General features: G+C 41.7%; 1 protein-coding gene across 1 annotated transcript in view; it reads left to right on the forward strand.

Moving 5' to 3' along the window:
- KIAA1109 (KIAA1109 ortholog) overlaps positions 1-27,236 on the forward strand; it is a 452,391-nt gene that overhangs the window by 323,534 nt on the left and 101,621 nt on the right. The window contains 7 exon segments of the mRNA XM_030191772.1: positions 1,708-1,893; positions 2,111-2,279; positions 3,714-3,925; positions 10,025-10,223; positions 11,495-11,554; positions 13,110-13,336; positions 22,257-22,387. Coding sequence (XP_030047632.1) covers positions 1,708-1,893; positions 2,111-2,279; positions 3,714-3,925; positions 10,025-10,223; positions 11,495-11,554; positions 13,110-13,336; positions 22,257-22,387 — 1,184 coding nt within the window.

Consider the following 27,236-nt stretch of genomic DNA (forward strand, 5'->3'; position numbering starts at 1 on the left):
TTTGTCTATTAGATTGTAAGCTCTTTGAGCAGGGACTGTCTTTCTTCTATGTTTGTGCAGCGCTGCGTATGCCTTGTAGCGCTATAGAAATGCTAAATAGTAGTAGTAGTAGTAATAAGTTAGAAAGCTGGGTCTCCGACAATGTTTCTGGCAGCCCCACAGATCTGTTATTGTTCCTCCGTGATCTGTTTTCCAGATGATCTAGCAACTGTTCTTGTTCTGCAATTTTAGACCTCAACGTAGCCAGTTCTTTGCTATCTGCAGTTGCTGCCCCTTCAGTGTCAGACACTCTTCGTTCAAGCTCCCCAGTTTGGCACTGAATCTCTGTTAACAGATTGTATTCTCTTGTTACTATGTAAGCCGCATTGAGCCTGCGATGAACGGGAAAGCGCGGGGTACAAATGTAATAAATTAATTAACAGCACCTCAAATTGTTGAATTTGCTTTGAAAGTTTATGAAATCACGACTCCAGAGCTTTCGGCAGTACAGAAGAAATTTCTGAAAACTCAGGAGGCACCAGGCCTGCCGTATCTGTCATCTTGTCCTCCCCACTTCGAGCCTTTTTTCATCTTTTTTCTCTTTTTGTCTTTGCTACGTACGCTTTGGCATTTGACTCGTTATAGTACCAGTTGTTGGATATATTTGCTTTGCTGTGTCATCAATAAAAAAAAGTTGAAACATAAAATTTTCTGTTTTACTTTACTTCTACTTTTCGGTAGTAATTTTTAGGGATATGCATTTTCTTTTAGCATATGCAGGTCATTATCATGCAGAAAATTAATTTAAATATCTCAAATATAGAAGAGGTCCCAATAAAGATAGCCTTTAATTATTTTGGACCATGAAGTTGGAGCGGAGGAGTAGTCTAATGGTTAGTTCAGTGGACTTCGATCCTGGGGAACTGGGTTCAATTCCCACTGCAGCTCCTTGTGACTCTGGGCAAGTCACTTAACCCTCCATTGCCCCTGGTACAAAATAAGTACCTGAATATATGTAAACCGCTTTGAATGTAGTTGCAAAAACCTCAGAAAGGCGGTATATCAAGTCCCATTTCCCTTTCCCCCTTTCCCTTATGACATCACAATATCAGAAGTGAGCCAAGGCATTGTGACATCACTGATGAGGTTGGCTCTTATTGGTGGAATGAGTGGAGGAGTAGCCTAGTGCTTAGTGCAGCAGACTTTGATCCTGGGGAACTGGGTTCAATTCCCATTGCAGCTCCTTGTGACTCTGGGCAAGTCACTTAACCCTCAATTTCCCCTGGTACAAAATAAGTACCTGAATATATGTAAACCGTTTCGAATGTAGTTGCAAAATAAACATCAGAAAGGCAGTATATCAAGTCCCAGTTCCCTTTTCCAATTTCTCCTATGCATGTAATTATAAATTTTTATTTATTTATTTATTCAATTAATTAATTAAAAGAAAAGAACTACAATGTATAATAGAAAGGTAGCACAAACACACATAGACTACCTCACCATTTGTCCTCTTTGGTCCATATCAATGTAATACACCTTAGCCTGTGAGTTGACATTGAGTCAATTTATGTATGTTTTGTTTATGAAATGAACTGAAGAAAAATCTGAAAATTGGTAAGAAAGGGGGTCAAATAAACTAAAATTTGTTTTCTCTGTGCACATTCCTAATATTTTTCAGTAAGCTTCTCTTTAAGGAATTCTAATTGTCATTTTTCCCCCCCACAGGGCATTCAAGTAACAGCCACGACCCCATCAATGAGAGCAGTGAGATTTGAAACTGGATTAATAGAGTTGGAGCTCTCAAATCGAATTCAAAGCAAAATGATACCAGGAAGTAGCAGCTATCTGAAACTGTTTGGAAAGTGCCAAGTGGACTTAAATTTGGCTTTAGGCCAGATTGTTAAACATCAGGTTAGTAAAATGTAATTTGATCCATAGTATCATTCAGATGTACATTAACCTACTAGCTGTCAAAATTGTCATGGCAAAGGGTAAAATTCTCTTTTGTCAGATAGCTGAAAGGAAGTGATTGTTTCAAGATGCAAGTCCTAATAAGATTGTGGCATTGTAGATGCTGATTGATTTCTACATGTGGTTTTTTTTTTTTGTTTTTTTGAAACCTTTACAGGTTTATGAAGAAGCTGGTTCTGATTTTCACCAGGTTGCTTACTTTAAGACCAGAATTGGTTTACGAAATGCTCTGCGGGAGGAAATCAGTGGCTCATCGGATAGGGAGGCAGTGCTCATTACCTTGAACAGACCGATTGTCTATGCACAACCTGTAGCCTTTGACAGAGGTAGAGTTCTTACACTCATCAGTTTTCATCATTTCACAAGTAGAAATTCAGGAACAATCTGTTAGTGTTTATCCAATATGATCTCAGTTTATCAACTGAAAATTCACACGACCCCAGATAATGAAAACAAAAGAGTAGGTTTTCTCTTCCTCTCTTTCACCTGCTTCTTTCTCCTCCACTCATCTGACAGTAGTTAACGCAGAGCTTATGAGTCAGTCTGCACTGACAGATGCCAGTAATCTATGTGGGTTTCTGGTCTAGCAGGGAGTAGGAACCTCTGAATATTTACAGGCTGAAAGGACCCACACTGATTGGCCTTACTGGGAATAGGTCAAGAGCAAGGGGAAGTGGTCCTGTTTCTCTGACCCTATCCACTTATAATATGACTGGGAACCACTTATCTCTAAGTATTGTTGATACTTCTGAATTAGTTTTAGGAATATTAAATGATAGAAATTAAAGGGGCAATATTCAACCTGTGTCAATCAGCGTTTTTAGAAGCACTGAGCAGCATGGGCTGAATTAGGTCCAGATATTTGGTGCCTGCTGAGAATATCTGAGTGTTTTACATCCCTAGAAAATTATCTGAGTTCTGCCGATTTTCACTGCCATACCCAAATAGCAAACCAGGCAGGTTGGACCACACAGAATGCTGTCTTATTTATTCCAGGTTAGCTATCCGGACAGCGGCATTGAATATCTGTGAGCCGGATAACTTCCAGGGCCACCTCGATACTAGCTGGATATTAGCAGTTGGGGCGACCTGCATAGGAGTCCCTCTTGCCCCTTGAGATCATTCTGAATATTGACCCCAAGACATTTTCTTCTTGCATAGATAGTTGAGTCCAGGATATTATGTATAAGTTAGACACTGGTGATGGTGCATTTTATAGTTGCAGCAGCTTAAAGAGATAATTCAGCATGACAGACTTGGAAGTGCATAATATTGAAATTCTTCTCTGTGGGTATCTGTATGTGATACAAATGTACTTTTCAGTTTGTCATGTACTTCTTTTTATCCTCTGCCCCTGGAGAAAAGGCTTGATAGTTCCAGTTGTACCATCCCCAGAATTTGGTGGAAACTAATAGCCAGAACTAAAGCAACCTGTTTTCTGGAATGTGCTTGTGTCTGTGGTCTTGTACATGTGAATGGATCAGAAAAGAACCGCCAGCTGTGTCAGAGACAACATGACGTACAGAGTGCAGTCTTTTCCTTTAGAAAATAAGCTAAAATATTTTTTCTTGGGATAAGAGGCACTGCATTATTTCAACAAATCTGGTGTGCTCACAGTGTGAAGTTACTCTGTGCATGTCCCTTTTTCCAGACAATCTTGTCCTTGAATAACCATAGCATATAAACTTTTACCATAGCATATAAACTTGTTTGCTATAAGTAACTTAAAAATAGTTTTGGGTTTTGTTCCCTTTTTTAAGCTGTACTATTTTGGCTAAATTACAAGGCTGCATACGACAACTGGAATGAACAGCGTTTGGCTTTGAACAAAGATATCCACATGGCTACAAAGGAGGTGGTTGATATGTTACCTGGGATTCAACAAACATCTGCTCAAGCCTTTGGTACCCTCTTCCTCCAGTTAACTGTGAATGATTTGGGGATTTGTCTGCCCATAACGAATGCACCTCAGGTAATCAAGGAAATGGCAAGCACTCAAAGTTGGTTTGTCCATTGTTGCTAGAAAACATATTGCAAATTCTTGGTAGGAAAATTATAACACAATTTAAAGCGGTTCTCTCATGACACTTATACAGAAGTTGTGCATGATTTTATATCTATATAAGACAAAGCTTTTTCACAGGTGTATTGTGAAACACAAATGTAGTATGCAAAGAAGTTATAAAGTGGAGATTAAATTTTTGCAAGTATGCAAGATATTGCAGAAGCCTGTTCGCTTGCAGTGAAAAGAATAATTCTGTGATGGTTACAAAAGAAATGGTTATAGTCTGATTTGTGACCCAGTCTATGATACCAAAGATTCCATGCTTAGTGTACCACTCTGCACTGTACTCTGAGGATTTCATGTTCACTACAGCTCCTCTGTATTGCCTTCCAACAACTGTTTACTGCACTATGAAGTACACCCAAGAATTCCGTTCTCGCCGCATCTTTCTGCATCGAGCCCTGAGGATTGCCTGCTCATGTATTTTTCTGCAGTGAGCCCCGAGGATTCCGTGCTCGCCATATTTTTCTGCAGCGAGCCCTGAGGATTGCCTGCTGCTCACCTCACCACTCTGCATTACACTAAGGTGCTGCAGTACTCCTCCTTTGATCTTGACTAAATTATAAAGTTAAGAAGACACAAGTGACCTGCTTATCCTGAAGGAGTAAACATCTTAGAAACATAGAAAGATGAAGGCAGATAAAGACTATGTGGTCTATCCAGTCTGCCCATTGTGACGTTCTCCCCTTTCAACTGGAAGTGACACCTTCAGTTCTTCCTGACAACACTTCCCCCTTTCCAGGGAAGTGTGGCGGAACTCCAGTAGGCTCCTCCTCCCTTCTCAACAGGAGGCACTAGGAAGCCTGAAGTCTTCTACAAGAAAAGAATTCATAGGAAAGTTCTCTTTCAAGTGCTTTATCTCTTTCAAAGTCAATCTGCAAGTCTCCCCTTGAACTCAGGATGAACAATCATAAGTCATCCAAATCGTCTCCTCTGAAGTTTTCCCCTGTAATATGTCACAGCTCTTTTACCCTTCATGCGCCGCCTAGTGCTCCATCTGGGGAATACCACTTGACAAACAGGTTTCACAGGATATGCAAATTAACCACTCAAAAGGCAAATCTTCTCTCACAGGCTATACTTTAATTACTCTGAAGAGGTATTCTTCTTACACAAAACACTTTAGCGAGTACTGTTTAACTGAGCCCTCCACTGGGGAACGTGTGGGTCAGTTATTCAATACTCTGTTATCCGGCTTCCCAGAATATTCAAATTAACCATTCTAAATGCAAATCTACTCCAATTAACTTCTGCTAACCACTCTGTAGAGGTTACTCTTCTTTTAACAGACAATTAATTACACATTCTTCAACTGAGTCCTCCTCTGGGAGATGAGAGTCTCAGATAAAAATGACCACTACCTCTTGGACAGGATTTCACTTCACCTCAACTCTACAATCCTGTCCTCCACCCCTGGTTGTTGATATTAGAGTCTTATTTCAAGGCTCACAGTGTTACCTCCACACTGTGGCCAAAAAAGGTTCCTTATGCTTCCCATTGTTCTGTACTTCAGGTAAGTACCTTGTCTTTCTTTAGGGACCCTCCTTTGGGGGCCAAGCTCTGGGATTTGCAGCCCGTCTTTATGGATCCTTTCCTTTGGTGTCCATTCATCAATTACTTGGCATCCTTCATTCTTCTTGGAGGGCTCCTTCTTCTTCTGCTCTCTTCTTGGGAAAAGTCATTTTTAAAGGGCTGCTTCCTACCAACCCCACTATTCCCACCTTCTGCCATGGGCCCTCCCTTTTCTACTTAGCACAAGGTAACCTCTGCCCCTCCCTCTCCCCAGCTATCTCTGTTAGGGCTATCATTGAGGTAGGGCTCCCCTTAGTGGCATCTACAAAATAACACAAGGGCCTCCACCATTAGAATGCCATCTAGTGGTCGCTACCCATCTATGCAGGCTTCTTCTACTCTCGAGTGTCCTCTAGTGGCTCTCTTCAGGTCGTTATAGCAGTCTTTCACCGTATAAGCTCCCTCTGGTGGCTAGGTTGTGTCGAGGCATGGCCTACATTTATCACAGCATCCATACCATCTGCTCTCCCTGTCACTCCCTTAGAGATCTTATGTACTTGTCCCAAGCTATCATGGATTCAGATACTGCTTTTGTCTCAACCACTTCCACCAGGAGGTCATTCCATGAATTCATCACCATTTCCATGAAGAAGTATTTCCTCAGGTTACTTCTGAGTCTATCCGCTTTCACCTTCATCCTATGCCCCTTTGTCCCAGAGCTTCCTTTCAGTTGAAATAGACTTGCCTCCTGTGCATGTATGCGATGTAGGTATTTAAATATGATAGAGACATTTAAATATGATAGAGACATATCTCTCATTTCCAGCCTTTCTTCCCAAGTATACATATTGAGATCTTTAACTCTGTCCCCATATGCTTTGTGACCATTTTAGTAGCTGCCCTGTAGACCGATTCCATCCTGTTCACATCTTTTCGAAGGTTCAGTCTCTTGCTGTTATTAAACTGGTTGGTTGCCTCAACGGTTGCTGCACGAAAGGAAAATGGGCCTTATACAATTAAGGCAAGTGAATTTGCTTGAAAAAACTGTGTAAAGCAACCTTATGGTTCTACCATTACCAAAAGTCAAGAAACTGAGGAGTTATGTCTTCTACAGCCAATAGAATTGAGCACGTTCTTCCGCTGTTAGATTCCATGTAACCTTTAATCCAGTCCAACATATACATCTATATATCTCTACCTATATCTGTATGAGTTGGCCTGGCTCACACACTTGTATAATTTTTCTTGTTTGTTTACTTTGGGTGGGATAGAAATATCTATAGATAACATATTTCTGTCCCAGCCATTCACAGTAAACAAGAAAAATTATAAAAACAAGAAATTAATACAGACTACACATACAAACAAGAAATCACATTTACACTTTCCCCCAGATTCTATATATGGCACCCAAAATTGGATACCAGTATTTGAGCACTGATCCAAGATGTGCGCCCAGCTGGGTAGACTTTTATGGTCTTTTTTCCACAAATGACATGACTGATTTGGATAGGCTGGAGTGGGCTTTGATGGCAACTCCAGTAGTTGGAACATAAGGACAGAGCCAGGCAGACTTCTATGGTCTATGTCCCAAAATCACCAAAGAAAGACCACGATCAAGTATATCATATCACATTTATTTTGAATTGAGAATGAATGTGACTTTTGGGCAGACTGGATGGACCGTTCAGGTCTTTATCTGCCATCACTCACTATGTTGCTATGTAATTAGAGCCAGTAGTTAGGTGGAATTGGATGCACATCTTGCTATACACCATTCTAGAACAATGTGCTCCTAAATCCCATAGCGCGCAACCCAAAAGGAAGCTTGGCCATGGGAGGTGCATGGGTGGGTCAGGGATGTTCCTAAAATTTGAGCACAATGTTATAGAATACTGAGGATGTGCGTCCAAATTGGGCACCAGGAATTACACCTGGTTTCATAACATAGTAGATGATGGCAGATAAAGACCTGTACAGCCCATCCAGTCTGCCCAAGATAAACTCATAGCATAAGGTATGATATGATACGTCATATGTATGTTTGATCTTGATTTGTCCTTTCCATTTTCAGGGCACAGACAGTAAAAGTGTGCCCAGTACTGTCCTTGTTCTTCAACTTCTGAAGTTGTCATGAAGCCCCACTCCAGCCCATCCAAATCTGTCCAGCGACGATCAGGGCATAGACTGTAGAAATCTGCTCAGTACTGTCCTTGTTCTCCAACTTCTGAAGTTGTCATGAAGCCCCACTCCAGCTCATCCAAATCTGTCCAGTCCCAATCAGGGCACAGACCATAGAAGTCTGCCGAGCACTGGCCTTGTTCTCCAGCTACTGAAGCTGTCAACGAAACCCCACTCCAGCCCATCCAGATCTGTCCAGCCACGATCAGGGAACATACCGTAGAAGTCTGCCCAACACTGGCCTTGTTCTCCAACTTCTGAAGTTGTCATGAAGCCCCACTCCAGCTCATCCAAATCTGTCCAGTCCCAATCAGGGCCCAGACCATAGAAGTCTGCTGAGCACTGGCCTTGTTCTCCAGCTACTGAAGCTGAATCTGTCCAGCCATGATCAAGTCACAGACCGTAGCAGTCTGGCCAGCACTGGCCTTGCTCTCCAACTTCTGAAGTTGTCAGTGAAGCCCCACTCCAGCCCATCCAAATCTGTCCAGCGACGATCAGGGCAAAGACTGTAGAAGTCTGCTCAGTACTGTCCTTGTTCTCCAACTACTGAAGCTGAATCTGTCCAGCCATGATCAAGGCACAGACCATAGAAGTCCGCCCAGCACTAGCTTTGCTTCCCAATTACTAGTGTTGCCATCTAATCACTGCTAAGTTTGTTTGGTTCCATACCTTCTATACAGGATTCCTTTGTGTTTACCCCACACGTTTTTGAATTCCATTACCATTTTCATCTCCACCACTTCCTGCGGGAGGGTATTTCAGGTATCTACCACCCTCTCCATGAAAAAGTAGTTCCTGACATTATTCCTGAGTTGGCCTCCCTTAAACCTCAATTCATGTCCTTTAGTTCTACCACTTTCCCTCCTCTGGAAGAGGTTTGTTTGTAGATTAATACCTTTCAAATATTTGAATGTCTGTATCATATCATCCCTATGTCTACTTTCCTCCAGGGTATGTATGGTCAGGTCCTCAAGTATCTCCTCATACGTCTTATGATGTAAACTCCATATCATTTTCGTCGCTTTTCTCTGAACCACTTCGTCTTTTTATGTCCTTAGCAAGATGTGAGGACATAAGTCCTGGTGTCCAAGTTTGAACACCAAAGTCATCGCTCAGTGCTATCCTGTGATGGGTGCTTACCTTTGAGTGCCCATGTACAAGAGCACTGAGCATCACTTATTACATCTTGCCCTTTATGTGCTATGTATAGAGATGACTTTATAATGGTAAAAGACTGATTTCCACGTTTAACTGCTACTTATGTTCGTTCACCTGTAACATATGCAGATTTGAATAGGATGTATTGTGGGTGTGGATTGGGAAGACCTTAAAATTATGCATGTATTTCCTATTTTACAAAGGAAACAAATGTATATTTCAAAAAAAGCTCCCCCATTTGCATTTACACCTGTTCTGAGGCATATATCTATTTGGATTTGCAGTTTTGCAAAAATCTGGTCTTAAAAAAAAAAGGAAGGCACCTTTCCGGACTTCTCACGTACATGTCCTAATATCAAATTACTCCCCTAAGAATTCAAAAGGGGATAAACATGAATGCCCTACTGATAGTACCCCCAATGCTGAATCTTTTTTATTTATTTTGTCATTTATGTCCCGCATATACCCAAACAATGTTTAGGTTCAATGTGGCTTACAGATATTTAAAGAAATACGTACTGTGTAGTGCAGTTGGCTTCAATTAAGCATAATGTATTTTACAATAAGTCAAAACAGGAATACATGCAAATTTTGCCTTTTATGCTGTAATACAGCAGTTCCCAAACTGTGCTCAACGAACTCTCAGGGGTGCTGCTGCATATCGCTCCCTACTTTCCCCTTCCGCAGGTCCAGCATCTGCCGCTTTCTGCTTCTTCCCCTACAGTCGCTGCAGTGCTTGCAGCTTACATTTTCGGGCCGTCCGCGATTCAGACAGGCACTGCAGGGATTTCCCTCTGCCCCTCACAACAGGAAGTTGCATCGGAGAGGGCCGAACGTGGCAGACTGGGAAGGCCCCGGAGTGCCTGTGTGAATCGCAGACAGCCCGAAAATGTAAGCTTGCAAGTACTGCAGCGGTGGCAGGAGAAGGAAGCGGCAGTGATCCTGGATCTTTAGGAAGGTAGGTATAGAACGATGCTGGCGTGAGAGGAGGGGGCTGCAAGGAAAGGGAGACCCATGTGGCTGGGGGGAGGCGGTATTCCACGGAGACCCATGTGGCCAGGGAGGGGTGCCACGAACTGAAAAAGTTTGGGAACCCCTGCTGTAATATATGTAATTTGTAATGTATTAAGATACATTGTATTGTCTTTTTTAAAGAATAACCATACTGCTGATCTTGACACTGGCTCAGCCTTAGTGCTGACCATTGAGAGCACTCTGATCACTGCCTGCTCCTCCGAGTCCCTTGTCAGTAAAGGACACTTCAAAAACTTCTGCATCCGCTTTGCTGATGGCTTTGAAACTTCCTGGGATGACTGGAAACCAGAAATACGAACTGATCTAGTTATGAATGCTTGTAAGTAATGTTCTGCTTTTGGACTTCCGACTGGATGGGCCACTTCATCTTTATCAGCATCTACTCTGCTCTTTGTTAATGTTGCATTTTCCCATTATTTGCAGGGCTTAATGTCTGCCAGAACAATGTTCTAACATTTTATTTGAATGCCAGAAAAAAAGTTACTTTTCAGGTAGATTCTTCTAAGAATGCGAAGCAGGGTGTGCTGAGCACCCAGGCCAGGGCCTCCTACTAGTTAGATAAGGTATCTACCTAGGATCAGCAGCATTTAGGAGGTGGAGTACCCAGTTATATTTGGGTAATGTTGCCCTCTGAAATACTCATTGCAGGCATTTCTCATCAGTCTGCCCCAGAGGCTATGCTATGGATATCTCTAAGGCATGTGAATGTCAGAGTTATTGGCATTCTGTTAAGCTCAAGTATACTCTATAAATAAATCTAAATTATTGTAAAAAGGCAGCTGCAGCTTCCATGGAAAACCACCTTCATTGTTGACTCTTGAATCTCACACAAATGAGAGCTTCCTTTGGATAGGGCATGTATAAACTTCAGTCATATTCTCTAGACTAGTCATAAATCTGGATTGGGATGGCAGTAAAGACATTAAAGCATACCTTGTTTTTCTGGACTCCCCATTCCAGCCAGTATCTTAACAAACTGGTCAAGACAATCTTGTGGGAAATAGTTGACCTTGTAGCATTTTTATTTTATTTATTTATTGCATTTGTATCTCACATTTTCCCACACATTTGCAGTGTTTTTGTTTTTTCCTGTAAAGGGGTGGGGGACGGATTGAGCTGGTGCCAAGAATAAGAGAAAAAAATGTGAGAAAACCCAGCGGTGGTAGTTTAGCAGGTCAGTGGATTTTCACACTGCCGTTCGGAGGACCTGGGTTTGTCTTCTGGCCCAAGTCTTCCCTCCCCCAGGTTGACCAAGGATGGAGATGTGAAAACCTGTGTTCATAGTCCATGGGGTAGGAAGTTGTAGTCATTATGCAACAGAAATATCTAGTGTCCACTTCAGGGTTCATCACTGCAGAGTTCCAGAAGACATAAAATAAAATGTAAAAGTCTAAAATGGGGGATTCTTTGCTCTTTGAGAAGCTTTTTAGTTTGTTCTAAGAGTGGCTTTAGTGTTTTGTGATGGGGGAAAGGTCTCCAGATGAGGCTTGGATTGTTTTGGGTAGCAGAAGAAAGCATTCATTGCAAGCATGGTACTGTACCCCAAATTAGGTTCTTGGCATCACGGACAGACCTGTTTTCACTTTTCAGGTGTAGTACCAGATGGCACATATGAAGTTTGTTCCAGAACTACAGGCCAGTCATCTGCAGGTAAAGGATCACCTGAAGACCTCCTTTGGGTCTTACATTATTCTCTGGGTTATATGTCTGTTTTATATGAACTGTCTATTTCCTGTCACTTTCATACTATGACAACCCTTATTTTTCTAATCTTTTTTCTAAATTTGTTTTAGTTTATGCAGAGCAATGTATCCCAGATCTCGGTTTCATAGGGAAAGTTGTTTGTTTGTTTTTTAAACCATTGGATAGAAACTAGATTAACTAGTGCAGTAGATTTTGAATTCCTGCCCTAGTGGCTACGAGATTTTTGTGTTTCTCATTTGTGCATGAGAAATAATTCAAATAGTTACTCTTTGCAGCGGTGAAAAAGTATAATACACAGGACAGTTTATTTGGAGTGGAGGAGTAGCCTAATAGTTAGTGCAGCGGGCTTTGGTCCTGGGGAACTGGGTTCAATTCCCACTGCAGCTCCTTGTCACTGTGGGCAAGTCACTTAACCCTCCATTGCCCCTGGTACAAAATAAGTACCTGAATATATGTAAACCGCTTTGAATGTAGTTGCAAAAACCTCAGAAAGGTGGTATATCAAGTCCCATTTCCCTTTCCCTCTTTCCCTTATGACATCACAATATCAGAAGTGAGCCAAGTATTGGGCAATCAAGCCATTGTGACATCACTGATGAGGTTGGCTCTTATTGGTGGAATGAGTGGAGGAGTAGCCTAGTGGTTAGTGCAGTGGACTTTGATTCTGGGGAACTGGGTTCAATTCCCACTGCAGCTCCTTGTGACTCTGGGCAAGTCACTTAACCCTCCATTGCCCCAGGTACGAATAAGTACCTGTATATACCATGTAAACCGCTTTGAATGTAGTTGCAAAAAAACCCTCAGAAAGACGGTATATCAAGTCCCATTTCCCTTTCCCTATTTGAGATTCTACATGGAATGTTGCTACTATTGGAGATTCTAGATGGAATGTTGCTACTAATTGAGATTCTGTTGCTACTGTTTGAGATTCTACATGGAATGATGCTATTCCACTAGCAATCTTCCATGTAGAAGCCTGCCCTTGCAGATCAGCAACGCAGCTGCGCAGGCTTCTGTTTCTGTGAGTCTGACGTGCAGGACGTCAGACTCACAGAAACAGAAGCCTGCATGGCCGCATTGGTGATCTGCAAGGGCAGGCTTCTACATGGAAGGTTGCTAGTGGAGGAGTAGCCTAGTGGTTAGTGCAGCAGACTCTGATTCTGGGGAACTGGGTTTGATTCCCACTGCAGCTCCTTGTGACCTTGGGCAAGTCACTCAACCCTCTATTGCCCCAGGTACAAATGCTTAGATTGTGAGCCTTCTAGGGACATATATAATGTTTACAGCACTGCATACGTCTAGTAGCGCTATAGAAATGATTATTATTAGTATTTTACCCTCGTGAGAGGCTTATTTTTTTTTTTCTTTTTAAACTCTTTAAAATAGGAGAGAAGAAATGAATGATTTCTGGAATTATTTTAATTGTTTTACTTTGGAAAATAAGAACGTAGGTGAAGCTCTGAAGAGCAGTGGGATTAGTGACTGTCATTTCTTTAAACAGAAAGCAGTAGTGCCGGGACCTGGACCCTCAACGTGTTATGGAAGATGTGTGGCATTGATGTACACATGGACCCTAATATTGGGAAGAGACTGAATGCCCTGGGGAACACGCTGACCACTCTGACAGGGGAAGAGGATGTGGATGATATCGCAGATCTGAACTCTGTGAACATGAATGACTTGTCAGACGAGGATGAGGTTGATAACGTATCTCCCACTGTACACATGGTAAGCATCGGAAGATTACCTCACACGAGCATCGTGGGTTTCATCTTAAGTCTTAGGTTTCAAGCAGCATGCTGGATTAATATTGTGTTTATAGATGCGGTAGCTAATTTGTGTAAATTCAGGTAAAAAATAAGCACAACAAAATAGAGAAATGAGAATTGAGTATTCTCCCCCACCCCTATATATTCTACACATTAAGTCCTTTTCATGTACCCTAGTTCACAAAATCATTCATGTTGACGCCCCAGCCTACATGTCAGACCTGATAGTCCTACCACCCAGGAATGCTAAAAAATCATCTCGCACATTCCTTAATCTTCATTTCCCCAACTGTAAAGGTCTAAAATACAAATTAATGCACACATCAACCTTTTCCTATATGAGTACGGAATTCTGGAATGCGTTGCCACGCAACCTAAAAGCGATCTATGAATTGACCAACTTCCGCAAACTACTGAAGACCCATCTCTTTGACAAGATATACCACAAAGATCAACACATGTGAAATTCCCCACATATATCCAGAAATGTCTAATTAATGCCTTCAGCTTTATTACTATCATGTATTCCATTACCATGCAACCCCAAATCCCTCTGTAACACCAAATGCCTATTCTCTTCTTAGTTCCACTATCCATGATGTATTGTAAGCCACATTGAGCCTGCAAAGAGGTGGGAAAATGTGGGATACAAATGCAATAAATAAATAAAAATAAATTGGAACCACACTTATCACAGATCTTTAACTGTGCCCCCACCTTGTATTATCTGTTGATCGTAACTGTTTTACTGCTAAAAGCCAGTATGTGTGTTTTGTTTTTTTATTATTTTATTTTATTTTGGATTTAGTACATGCCTTTTCCCTTGTAGCTGAAGTCGAGTTACATTTAGATACACTAGGTATTTCCCTTTCCCTGTCAATCTTACAATCTTAAGGGCTAGATTTACTAATGCACACTACTGCGTTAGCATGCGTTCATGCTCTTAGCACACATTGTTAATAAATAAGCCTGACTGCATACATTTGGATGTGTGGTAAATAATGTGCACTGAGGAGCATTAATGCATGTAAACACCATACGGCATTTTACTACATCTAGCCATAAGTTTAGACCTGAAGCAATGGTGAGCAAAGTGATTGATCTGTCATTAGATAAGGACTGTGATAAGCTTATCCTAGAGAGAGGCTGTTTTCTACATCCCTTAAAAGTAGTCATGATGTGTCCTGTTAAGAAGAGTGCAAGAGACCCCCTCCCTCTTAAGTTTTCATCATTCTGTGCCATGTATTTATGTGTTTATTCAACTTATTGTTTCCTTATCTTAAATTCTAGGCAGGTAAGAGTATAACATCTGAAATAATCAAATAAACATAAACCGGCCAATATTTCAACTGTTTAACCAGCCAGGAACAGCTGCTGGCCAGTTAAATAGCCTAAAGCCAGCTAAGAACTAATATTTGGTGCGAGATAGCAAGCTATCTCGGCTGAATATTACCACTTAGCAGCTAGCCTGATTACTGACTGTCGAGCAACGTAGCCGGTTTGCGCTAATTGAAGTTTAGCAGCCAGATAGACCTGCGTAAATAGGAGCTCTGTCTTTGCCCACTATAACTTAGCCAGTCAGCCAATGAATACTGGCTTAACCGGCTATGTTTTAGCAGCAAAAAAACCTTGGAAATTCAATGCCATTTGCCGAATACGGCCCCGGCATTGAATTTCCAGGTTTGCCGTCAACCATGGGAGTTAGCCGGGTTCCGTCCCACAGTCTCAATACGAACCCCAAGCATTCTACAAATTATAATGTAAGATAAATGATAAAGATAGAAGTAAAATAATGGAGTGCATTGTTAATAATCAATAACTCACATGTGAAAAGCCACAGAATTCTTCAAATGATAGCATGGAAACTGCTATTCTATCTGTCTATATGAATGATGTACATATCTGGACAGACAGGGGCCAAGACCCTTTATTAGTCCTGTTAAACTACAGTTGACCATTCCATCTTATTAACATGCTTGTATGATATTAGACGGAAGGAGCTAATCTTATTATGCATATTTACTTTTCTGCGGGGCAGTCATTGGAAGATACTGAAGAAAGACCATTACTTTGCATCTGCATCAGGGATTTTGCAATTTAGAGTACCATAGGGGTCAGTTCTCTTGCTTTATTTAATGTCTGTATTGTTCCTGTGGTACCCCACACTCAGACTTTGGGATGGATTGTTATCTGTTTGCAAATGGTAGCCATTTGATTAGCCCAGTAGCCTTGGATCAAATATAGTCAAATCAGAACCTGAATCTCTGTCTACAGACCCTTGCCCAATGGCTAAATATCCATAAGTTGAAACTGTATCCAGAAAAATTGGAGTTACTTTATGTAAGTTGATAAGACAGCTTACAGTATTTCTGGGGTTAGCAAGTGTAGTTTATTACAATGTAAGGTCACATTTGGAAAACCATACATCAAAGTGGTTTACAGTAAAATAGGAAAAGAAACCCTACTATTTATTTCTAGAGCCCTTCGTTCTTGCTGTCCAGTTTATCTCTTACTACTACTACTTAACATTTCTAGAGTGCTACTAGGGTTACGCAGCGCTGTACAGTTTTACAAATAAGGATAGTCCCTGCTCAAAGGAGCTTACAATCTAAAGGATGAAATGTCAAGTTGGGGCAGTCTAGATTTCCTGAATAGTGGTATAGTGGTTAGGTGCCGAAGGCGACATTGAAGAGGTGGGCTTTGAGTAAGGATTTGAAGATGGGCAGGGAGGGGGCCTGGCGTATGGGCTCAGGGAGTTTATTCCAAGCATGGGGTGAGGCGAGGCAGAAAGGGCGGAGCCTGGAGTTGGCGGTGGTGGAGAAGGGTACTGAGAGGAGGGATTTGTCTTGAGACAGATTCATTACTTTCCTCCTCAGAACGAACCTTGTGGTTATCCTTCCCTATTCTGTCCTGTGCCAGACTCTTCTCATTCTTCTGCTTTACATTGTCTGGTTCCCTCTTTTTGGAACCAACTTGTAGCAACTCTCCACTGGGAATCTTCCATGCTTGGGTTTAAAACAACTTTAAAGACTTGGTGTATTCTCAAGTTTTTCTCTGAATTTTCTTTTTCCTCACCGCGTCAGTTACACTTTGAGGCTTTTATTCGCCCTTCTTCATGTTTGCTGACTTCTTTATATAGCTTGTCTTATTAGGAATTTTATGTTGTGACTATTCACCCTTCCTCCGTTTACTTGATTATGTTTGTTTTATTATATGTCGATGTCTTGTCTACATTTCTTTCTTTGTTTTTTGTAAACCGCCACATGTTTGATAAATAAATAAAATAATAAAATAGAATTTACAGCCCATTGCCGTCTACCAGTCATTCGAAAGCCTGCTTAAATGGAGGGGAATTATCGATAGGATGTCCAAATCAGAATAGAGACATTCAGCTCATAACGTCCAAAACAGGCATCTGTCCACATGTATTTTTCAAAAGTTGATCCCAAAATATCTGTACTCTAGTAACTGTCCATAAATTACAAAACACAAACCAGAGTATCTAAACTTGGATACATTTCAAAAAGGTATAAGTTTGATCTCACTTATGATAAAAGATTTTTTTTATATATAATTATTAATTTTTTGGAGGGTTCTCATAGTAATAACTCACTCAAAATGAGACACAGTATATCGATGTTACAGTCTCTACGAGTGGTTGAGCATCTCAATCACTGAACCCCTCCGTGGTTTTTTTTATATATATATGCAAATTCTTTACTAAAACCACACAACAATGCTCTAATCACAGTGAATAACTCAAACAATGTATTATCAAATTGTGAGTATCAAGCTGATTCCTTAATGTTCCACAGGTCCTCAGAGAAGACTACAAGTTGACCCTATCTAGGTCTTCTAGTTCTATAATATACAAAAGAAGGCACTTATCGTTCTTTGTAGTTTGCCTCTCCTTAGAACTTGTTGAAGAAATTGTTGTTCTTGTGTCTGTTATGTTCTCCGCTGAAACGCCCAGCCATCACTATATCTTCAAGTCCAGGCTTCAAGGCGTTTTTTTACAATCCATGGGAACCAAACAATCGCTTCTCCCAATAGTATATTCTAGTCAATCATCAAGAGTCCGACTCTGCAGGGTTTCATTCAATACTTCCTCAGGAACTCCAAAATGATTATTACATTAGAAGCAGAAAACAAGAAGTCTTGTCCTCTAAATTTAAATTTAAAATTTCTTTTCTGATGAGGATTATATCCGCTCCCTGGCAGGAAATGACATCACACAGTCATCTAAACCGATGTTAATGAATGAACTAAATCTGAACCACTTATCAAAAGAATTTTTGAACCAGCGATCAAATCACTGTGTTCCATTCAATACAGTCATTAAGCCCATGCGGTGTCAATGTGTTGAGTTCAAAGATCCAGTATTGTTCGTTGTGTGTAAGTATCCGTGACATATCGCCACCTCTCATAGAACTAATCACCTGATCAATGACAAACCATTTCAATTGTGCAAATTGATGGTTATGTTCTACGCAATGGGCGATAGGGCTGAAAGTATTTGAAGGTACAATCTACTTTTATGCTCTGTAAGTCGAGTTTTGAATTTTCTCATGGTGCGTCCCACATACCATAATGAACAAGGGTAAATTATGCCGTAAATAACGTACGTGGAATCACATGTAGTATGAGTTCTTTGATAATATTTTTTATTTGGTCTTGTGGGATGTTGCCATTCAGCACATTGTATAGTTTGATTACAAAATTGACAACAACCACATATTGTATGTCCTTTATCTGTCAGAGTAGGATTAAGGGGGGTTAGCGTTGTATGTACCAACGCATGTATTTTTCAGCAGGAAATACATCAGAATTTCCTTTTGGAAAAAATAGCATGAGATGGATGTCTGTGAGCTGAGGAGGTCCAGCATGACAAACTGGAATGTCCAACATATGAACGGCAAAAAAACAGGGACAAGGACATCTGTCTGGCAGCACAGACATCCCTGTGTAAAGGGAGGAGACCTTGCTTTATATTTTCTGGGTTCTTTCCTATATGAATATACCACACAGGGCACCGTTTTCCCCTGGGATAATGTATGTATTGACAAACAATAATTTAGATTCAGTACATTTCACACAGTGTCTGATAAAGTATAAGACCGCAAGGCACCAACCACTATGCACCCTAATGGCTAGTTCATGGAGGAGTAGCCTAATGGTTAATGTAGTGAGCTGTGAACCTGGGGAACTGGGTTCAATTCCCATAGCAGCTCTGTTGTCCTAAGTAAAAAATCATATTGTGAGCCCAGTAAGGACAGAGAAAGTACCTACATAGATTATGTGAACCAGTTTGGTTACACCAAAGAAAGGCAGTATATCAAGTCCATGACTCTTTACCCTTTATGTCTCCTAACACTTCTCTAACCCATATTGCCAAATAAAAAAGACTGAAAGTGTCTCACCCAGATGTCTCAGCTGTCATACTATCGCTGTGCCAGGGCTTCCCATCTCAAGCTTGCTTGGTTCCTTCTGGGATCTGGAGTTCCTCAGTCATTTGGCAGGATCTGTCAGGCATTGTTGTTGCTTCTTGCTGGATCTCCTCTGGTGATGTTCTTCAGGCTTCTACCTGTCACAGTCTCTTCTGTTGTGGTGTGAGCTCTGGTTAACTGCATGCATTTCTTTGGTCCCAGATCCTTGCACTTAAGCGTATGTATGTGTGTGTGTATATATATATATATATATATATATATATATATATATATCTCCTATATAATAATTTGCACCTCCGTCTGGATGCCTGGGTTCGTAACACAGTTCCCATTGGTCCGCCCTGCGGATGACATCACAAGGCGGACCAATGGTAAGTGAGAGGGAAGGGAACCCAGCAGCATCCACCGGAGGTGAGTAAACAATGGCCCCCTCCCCCGAGTTCCATGACCCCCTACCTCCTTCCACTCCCATCCGTCCGAGTTCCACGGGCCCACTCCTGTCCGAGTTCCACACCCCCCCTCTCCTCCGTTTTCCGCCGCCCAGCGCCTCCCTCCCTCTCTCTCTGTGGCCTCCGAGTGCAAGGAGGACGTGTGCGGGTGCCCCAGCCCTTCGTAAGTGCCAGCTGTTGTTTAAAACGTTTTACCTCCTGCTCCGCCGGCAACAGTGAAGTCCAGCACGCACAGACGCCGCTTCAGACTGCCTTTGCTTTCACTTCTGTTTCAGCTGTTCCTCTGGTCCCGCCGTTCTGCAAACAGGAAATGTGGAACCTTGCATCACTTAGCTATAGTTTGGGTTCTTCTTTCCCACATGCATCACTTTGCACTTGCTCACATTAAATGCCCAGTCTTGTAAGGCCCTCTTGTAATTTGTCACAATCCTTTTGCGATTTAACAACTTTGAATAATGTGTCATCAGCAAATGTAATTACCTAACTAGTTACTTCCATCTCTAGATCATTTACAAATTTGCTAAAAAGCAGTGGTCCCAGCACAGACCCCTGGAGAACCCCACTATCCACCCTTCTCCGCTGAGAATACTGACCATTTAACCCTACTCTGTTTCCTTTTAACCAGTTTTTAATCCACAAAAGGACATTACCTCCTATCCCATGACTCTCCAATTTCCTCCGGAGTCTTTCATGAGGTACTTTTGAAAATCCTGATACTCAATATTAACCGACAGTTCTTCTGAATTACTTGAGCTGATGGGGCCTGGGCATCCCCAGCAGCTACACTACAACTTCCGAGGCCCTTTCTGATTCCTGCATATGTGGTCTGGAGGTGCCTGAGTCACAACTGCCCCCTTTTCCATCTTGCCTATGGCCCTGACATACTGGACTTCATCTCATGTTTAATATTTAATGATATTTGATATACGACAATTTGAAAATGGTGATTTTATGTTGGGCTACAAATGGTTTAAATAAATAAAATACATAAGAAGTTTAAAAGGAAGAAAGAGTTTTCAGAATGTCCACAGTGGATATTCATGAGATGAGAGCTGCATGCAGGAGTCCTCTCAAGTTTATGGATTGTGGCTATATTTACCCCAAGGACTAGGCTGCGAAAAAGTGGAGCAACACAGTCACTGCCAAAATGTGTATCTTAAGGAAGCTAGCTTAAGGCCATTGTACAACGCATTTGTTTATTTATTTAATCATATTTATAGACCACTCCTCTAGCAACTAAGCAGTAAGCAAAAGAATATATACGTAATAGATACAGAGAATACAACACCCCAACAGAGACAGATACCCACTGGCTCAGCAGGACTCTTTCAAGGGCCCTTTTACTAAGCCACATAGGCACCTATGCGTGCCAGTTTGAAACTACTGTGTGGCCCGGGTGGTAATTTCATTTCTTACACTCATCCAGTACTAACCGAGCGGTAATCGGTATTCTACATGCACTGACGATTACCGCTAGGTTAATGCGTGAGACGTTACCTCTAAGTGAGTAGGTGGTGGTAAGGTCTCAGGCCCAAAATGGATGTGCGCCAATTTTCATTTTGCCACACGTCCATTTTCGGCCAAAAAAAATAGGCTTTTTTCACAGGTGCGCTGAAAAATGGACCTGTGTGCGTCTAATACACATCTCTATACCAGCGCAGGCCACTTTTCGGCACACCTTAGTAAAAGGTTCCCTCAGTCACCCACCTGTCAATGTGATTTACAGTTCATGAGCTAATGTCAACAGGGCTGGTTTTATATGCAAAGATACTGTTATTGTTCACTCAAAGCCTTATGGGCAGTAATAAAGCAACATAAGGCTAACTCTGATTTACCTAATATACGTTGGTCTTGCAGTCAGGGTATCGGTATTATAGAACATACGTGTTATATTTGTTCCAATCTGTCATCCTTTTGGGATGAGGTTTGGTATAGAACAACTGTAATAACTAATGTTAAAATTCCTGTATCTTACAAATCTATTATCTTGAGATCAGCTTCCTTACATGGTAATATCCCTGAAATATTAAAAAAGTAGTCGATATCCTTATAGCAATTGCTTTAACAACGATAATTCATGACTTGGAAAATCACAGTCACAAATCATTGTTTCCTCGTTATGTAATATAGTTAAATATCAAAAGCAATGTCTGAACATAAAGGTTTTTTAGAACATTTTTAAAAAGTTTGGGCTCCATTGTTAACCTTTTCTGAGTCCATTTCATGATGAAAGTATTCAAATGCTTCTATTATTTTTCTACTTAATGTTTAAAATGCAGGATGCACTTAGAGTTGTTTGTTCTTTGTTGTTGATGTTTTCTTTCTTTCCAATGTTTTTGTATTATAAATTTCAATAAAAATATTGAACTTAAATAAAAACTGCTTGACAAATACAATTCTATAAAGCACTAATCCTCCTGTTCACCATCTAGAATACAGAAGAAGGGTCAGTAAATGGAGAAGGCTGCAAACTAACCCTTGGGCAGCGACTAGTAAATCACCTGCTGGGGTTGAGCCCCAGAGTCCAGCGTTATTCTGTTCCTGCAGAGTATCTTTCTGGTTCAGAGATGTGTGATCCCTCTCAGTCTGTCAGTTCACACCTGATAGCAAGCAGGTCTCGCTCCTGGGGAAATGTATGTAACTGTTTCTGTGCGTCCGCAATTCAATAATGCAAGACTCACACATTTCTGAAGAAATCAGCTACTCATCCCTTAATGAAACAGATGTTGATTGATTTGATTTCTGCATGCCGCCTTTTTGGTACTGGGGTCTGCATCCTTTTCTGATTTAGATTACTTTGATTTCTCTTGAGGGTGATGTCTCCAAGCCAGGATATGTGGCGTATGGTCTCAGTCTCTTAAATTTACTGCTAACACTTGCCGTATTGTTTGCATAGTGCTAAAGCGCATCTGCTTCTGATGTATAAGCAGCCTATTTACGTATGAAGCCTATGATGCCTGTTTTTTTCTTAATTTCTATATAGGAGACCATTGATTATCGGCGCCAGGGAACACTAAGCAATCAAAGTAGTGACCAGAGAGGCAGAAAATTTGTGAAACGCTTAGTAGACATAAGAGAATTGAATGAACAAGCAAAAGTGATTGATGATTTAAAGTAAGTATAAGCAAACCATGCTTGCATTTCACTTACTAAGCTAAACTGTAGCTCTCCCTCAGCAAGAAATACTGTTCTTTCGTAATTCTTTCTTTGCCTCTTTTCCTCTCTCTACCCTTGTTGTTAGCAGTGTTGCTTCAATAACAGGTGACCTCCTATTTGATGACAACTTTAGTAGGAATATTTTCCAAGGACAAGCAAGGTAGTAAGTCCTCATGCATGGGTAACATCCTTCAACACAGCCCAATGTGATAATATGAGTGAGAAAGCTCTTGGTTTTTAGCATGTCATACTATGGATGTGTAGGAGTTTCTGCACTGACATCACTGAGCAGGGCTACTTCAATTGTCTTTTCTCTTATGTCTGCTCCACAGTGGGATCTCTTTTGTGAGTAACCAGAAAAACAATATAAAAACAAAGAGGAAACTTTCAGAGTTACCTTAGTATCCTTACTTTCTCACCCCTTTTACTCTTTGTGGTCAGGTGTTTGAGTGTGTTTGTGTTTGTACAACCAGAGCTGTAGCCTGAACCTTTATCAGTGCATCAAATGGCAAAGGTTGCTATTTTGTCGTTCGAGCCATCTGATTTTGCAGTGCTTATTTTCTTGTTGGTGTACCAAACAAAAGATGCTCATTGCAGCTTCAAAATGTACAGGCTCTCTTCCGGTGTCGGAAATGATATTTCAAGCGGACGAGTTGTAGAAACTTAATGACTTCACGAATTTGGACGTCTTTGATTTTCTGCGATTTTCGAAACCAAAGACGTCCAACTCTAAAACATCCAAATGCAAGCCATTTGGACGTGGGAGGAGCCAGCATTTGTAGTACAGTGGTCCCCCTGATATGCCAGGACAGCAGTCGGGCACCCTAGGGGGCACTGCAGCGGACTTCATAAAATCCTTCCAGGTACATAGCTCCCTTACCTTGTGTGCTGAGCCCCCCAAAACCCACTACTCCCAACTGTACACCACTACCATAACCCTTACGGGTGAAGGGGGGCACCTTGTGGGTACAGAGGGTTTCTGGTGGGTTTTGGCGGGCTCGCTGTTTCCTCCACAAATGTAACAGATAGGGGGGTATGGGCCTGGGCCCACCTGCCTGAAGTGCACTGCACCCACTGAAACTGCTCCAGGGACCTGCATGCGCTCTCATGGACCTGAGTATAACATCTGAGGCTGGCATAGAGGCTGCCACGTAATATTTTTAATGATGTTTTTTGAGGGTGGGAGGGGGTTAGTGACCACTGCGGGAGTAATGGGAGGTCATCCTTGATTCCCTCCGGTGGTCATCTGGTTATTTCGGGCACCTTTTTGTGCCTTATTCGTAGTAAAAACAGGTCCGGGTGAAAACGTCCAAGTTTTTAGTCTTGGACGTCTCTGCTTTTTTCCATTATGGCTTAAAGACGTCCAAGTTTTGGGAACGCCCAAGTCCCGCATTTACCACGCCTCTGATAAGCCCCCCTCAGAATTGGTTATTCTTGCAATGGACTACTGCTAGAGATGTCCAAAATCGGGTTTCGATTATTCCGATTTGGACGTCTCTGAGAGATGGATGACCAAGTGCCGATTTATGTCCATCTCTTTCGAAAATGAGCCTGACAGTAATGTATATCCTTTGTATAACATACATATAACAATACAGTCAAATCCAGTTCCTGATTTTAGACTATTAGGAGTGACAGTATTAAATTCAAATGTTGCTCAGACTGGAGCAACAATCTGTTCATGTCGCCATCTCTCCATGTAAGTTTGGGCTGTAGTAAAACAGAGAATTTATAGTTCTCAAAGCCATGTCTCATCTTTATTGAGTGTTCAGCTAGAGGCTTGCCTTCAGCTCTTTGACTGATAGCACTTCTGTCTTCTAACCGTAAGTCACAGGGCAAACAGCAACATATACAGTCCCTGTAGTCTTGCAGTTTTGAAAACCGTTGTAACTTAAAGGTTGTACCTGTCTTTGGATGTATAGTACATGTTCTATAGGCCGCATCTATCTTAACTGGGAAAAAAACTTCTACCTTCAAAAATGGTGTCGCTGTAAAACAAATCCTTTGTTTTAAGAGTTGTAACCGCACCCTAATCTATAAAGTAAGTGTGAGCTGGGTATAAGAATTGACTTTCCGCATTATAGCTCTCAGCTCCTTCAAGGGAAGACGCGTTAGCTTCCATAACTGTGTATCCCCTAGGAAACCCTGTTCCAACTGAACCCAACTTTTCTGGGTATCTTTTTGATTGAGCTGCAATATAATACCTACTACGCCACCTTTCCTTATAAAATGGCTCTCTGTACCCTTGGAGGATTACGCCTCTAGATATATATTAGAAAACTTTTCAATGTAAAACTTGAAAGAATTGCTTTGCTAAAAGGATTCGGAGAGCAGTGAACAAATACAAGAGCTTAGGCAAGTCCTTTCAATATTTTTCCCAAAACCTCATTCCCATCCTGGTGAAAACGCACTGCACACCTTGGACTGCAAGTGAACCTTGGCCTTCTATCTTGATGACTAAAGCCCATAGACAGTCTATCCAGATTTTTGTTTCTATTGATCCAAACAGGATGGGGGCAGCCATCGGTAAACACTAGGGCTACATTTTGATTACAATTTTTAATCGCAAAGTTAAAACTTTTCGGTTGCAATTAAAAGGATTGTATTTACTTATTTATTTCCCACTGTGGCCCTTGGTGACTTTGGGCAAGTTACTTAATCCCCCATTGCCCCAGGTACAAAATAAGTACCTGTATATGATATGCAAAGTGCTTTGATTGTAACCACAGAAAGGCAGTATATCAAATCCCATCCCCCTCCCTCCAGCCCCCATATCCAACATCTCTCCTTTTCTCTTCCTTCCCTCCCTCTCCTCTTTTCCCAGACCCATTATCTCTTTCTTTCTTGGGGACCATTCTCGCTCTGTCTATTTCCTTCCTTCCTCCCTCCCTCCCAGTGTCCAGCACCTCTCTCTCTCTCCACTCCACCTCCATGAGCAGCAACACATACTAGGTGGTGAGCAGCACCAAGCTCTTTTTGTGGCTGCTGAAGCTCACTGTCTTGGTCATAGCTTCCATCAGTGGCCCCTCCAGCTCTGCTCATGGGTCTACATCTCACTCCCCTCCTCCCACCTGTGGTTCACATCTTCCCCCCTTCTCAATCCCCTCTGCCATTCTACCTTAAAGGTGATGATCTTTTGGTCCCTGGATGTGACGGCATTGCTTATATGCTGCCTGTGGCCTGCCCCAAAGATTTCCCTCTGGCCTGTCCTGCTTCCTCTGACATCACTCTGACAGGGAAAGCCGAAACAGTGCTGGCTAAAGTCTCCAATGACCTGTTTCTGGCCAGATCCAAAAGTCTCTATTCTGTCCTCATCCTTCTCGATCTGCTGTTTTTGACACTGTTGATCACAGCCTACTCCTTGATACTCTGTCCTCACTTGAGTTTCAGGGCTCTGTTCTTTCCTGGTTTTCTTCTTATCTCTCCCATCATACTTTTATTACTCTGGTGGATCCTTCTCCACTTCTATCCCACTATCAGTTGGTGTACCTCAGGAATCTGTCCTGAGACCTCTTCTTTTCTCCATCTATACTTCTTTCCTTGGTACTCTGATCTCATCCCATGGTTTTTCAGTATCATCTTTACACTGATGACTCCCAGATCTACCTTTCCAGATCAGAAATCTCAGCCGAAATTCAGGCCAAAGTGTCAGCCTGCCTGTCTGACATTGCTGCCTGGATGTCTCAGCGCCATCTGAAACTAAACATGACCAAGACTGAGCTTCTTATCTTTCCCCTAAACCAACCTCTCCTCTTCCCCCATTCTCTATCTTTGTGGATAACACTCTCATCCTCCCTGTGTCATCAGCTCGTAACCTTGGGGTCATCTTCGACTCCTCTCTCTTCTTCTTTGCACATATTCAGCAGACTGCTAAAACCTATTGCTTCTCTTCTCTGTAATATAACCAAAATTCACCCTTTCCTTTCTGAGCACACTACCAGAACCCTCATCCACACTCTTATCACCTCTCGCTTAGACTATTGCAACTTGCTTCTCACAGGTCTCCCACTTAGCCATCTCTCTCCAATCTGTTCAAAATTCTGCTGCACGACTAATATTCCACCAGTGTCGTTATGCTCATATTAGCCCTCTCCTCAAGTCACTTCACTGGCTTCCTATCCGTTTCCGCATACAGTTCAAACTCCTCTTATTGACCTATAAGTGCATTCACTCAGCAGCTCCTCAGTACCTATCCACTCTCATCTCTCCCTACATTCCTCCCCGGGAACTCCGTTCACTGGGTAAATCTCTCTTATCGTCACCCTTCTCCTCCACTGCTAACTCCAGACTCCATTCCTTTTGCCCCATATGCCTGGAATAGACTTCCTGAGCCGGTATGTCAAGCTCCATCTCTGGCCATCTTCAAACTTAGGCTAAAAGCCCACCTTTTTGATGCTGCTTTTAACTCCTAACCCTTACTCACTTGTTCAGTACCCATATTTTATCATTCCCACCTTAGTAATTCCCTTATCTCTTATTTGTCCTGTTTGTCTGTCCTAATTAGATTGTAAGCTCTGCTGAGCAGGGACTATCTCTTACTGTTCAAGTGTACAGCACTGTGTATGTCTAGTAGCACTATAGAAATGATAAGTAGTAGTAGTAATTAAATCTGAAATCCAAGTAAGCCTCATCTAATACATACCCCTGATCTAATTCTTTGATCAAATCATAGAAATTGATCAGATTGTCCAAGACAGTTAAAATGCAAGCAGATTTATCATTGTTGGTGAAACACATTAGCTACAGTTCTCTCCTGTAGTGACAAAAGATGAACTTAAGATGTGGAAAGTAGAAATTTAACTATTGT

This window comes from Microcaecilia unicolor, chromosome 2 (assembly GCF_901765095.1).
Source record: "Microcaecilia unicolor chromosome 2, aMicUni1.1, whole genome shotgun sequence".
Lineage (NCBI taxonomy): Eukaryota > Metazoa > Chordata > Amphibia > Gymnophiona > Siphonopidae > Microcaecilia > Microcaecilia unicolor.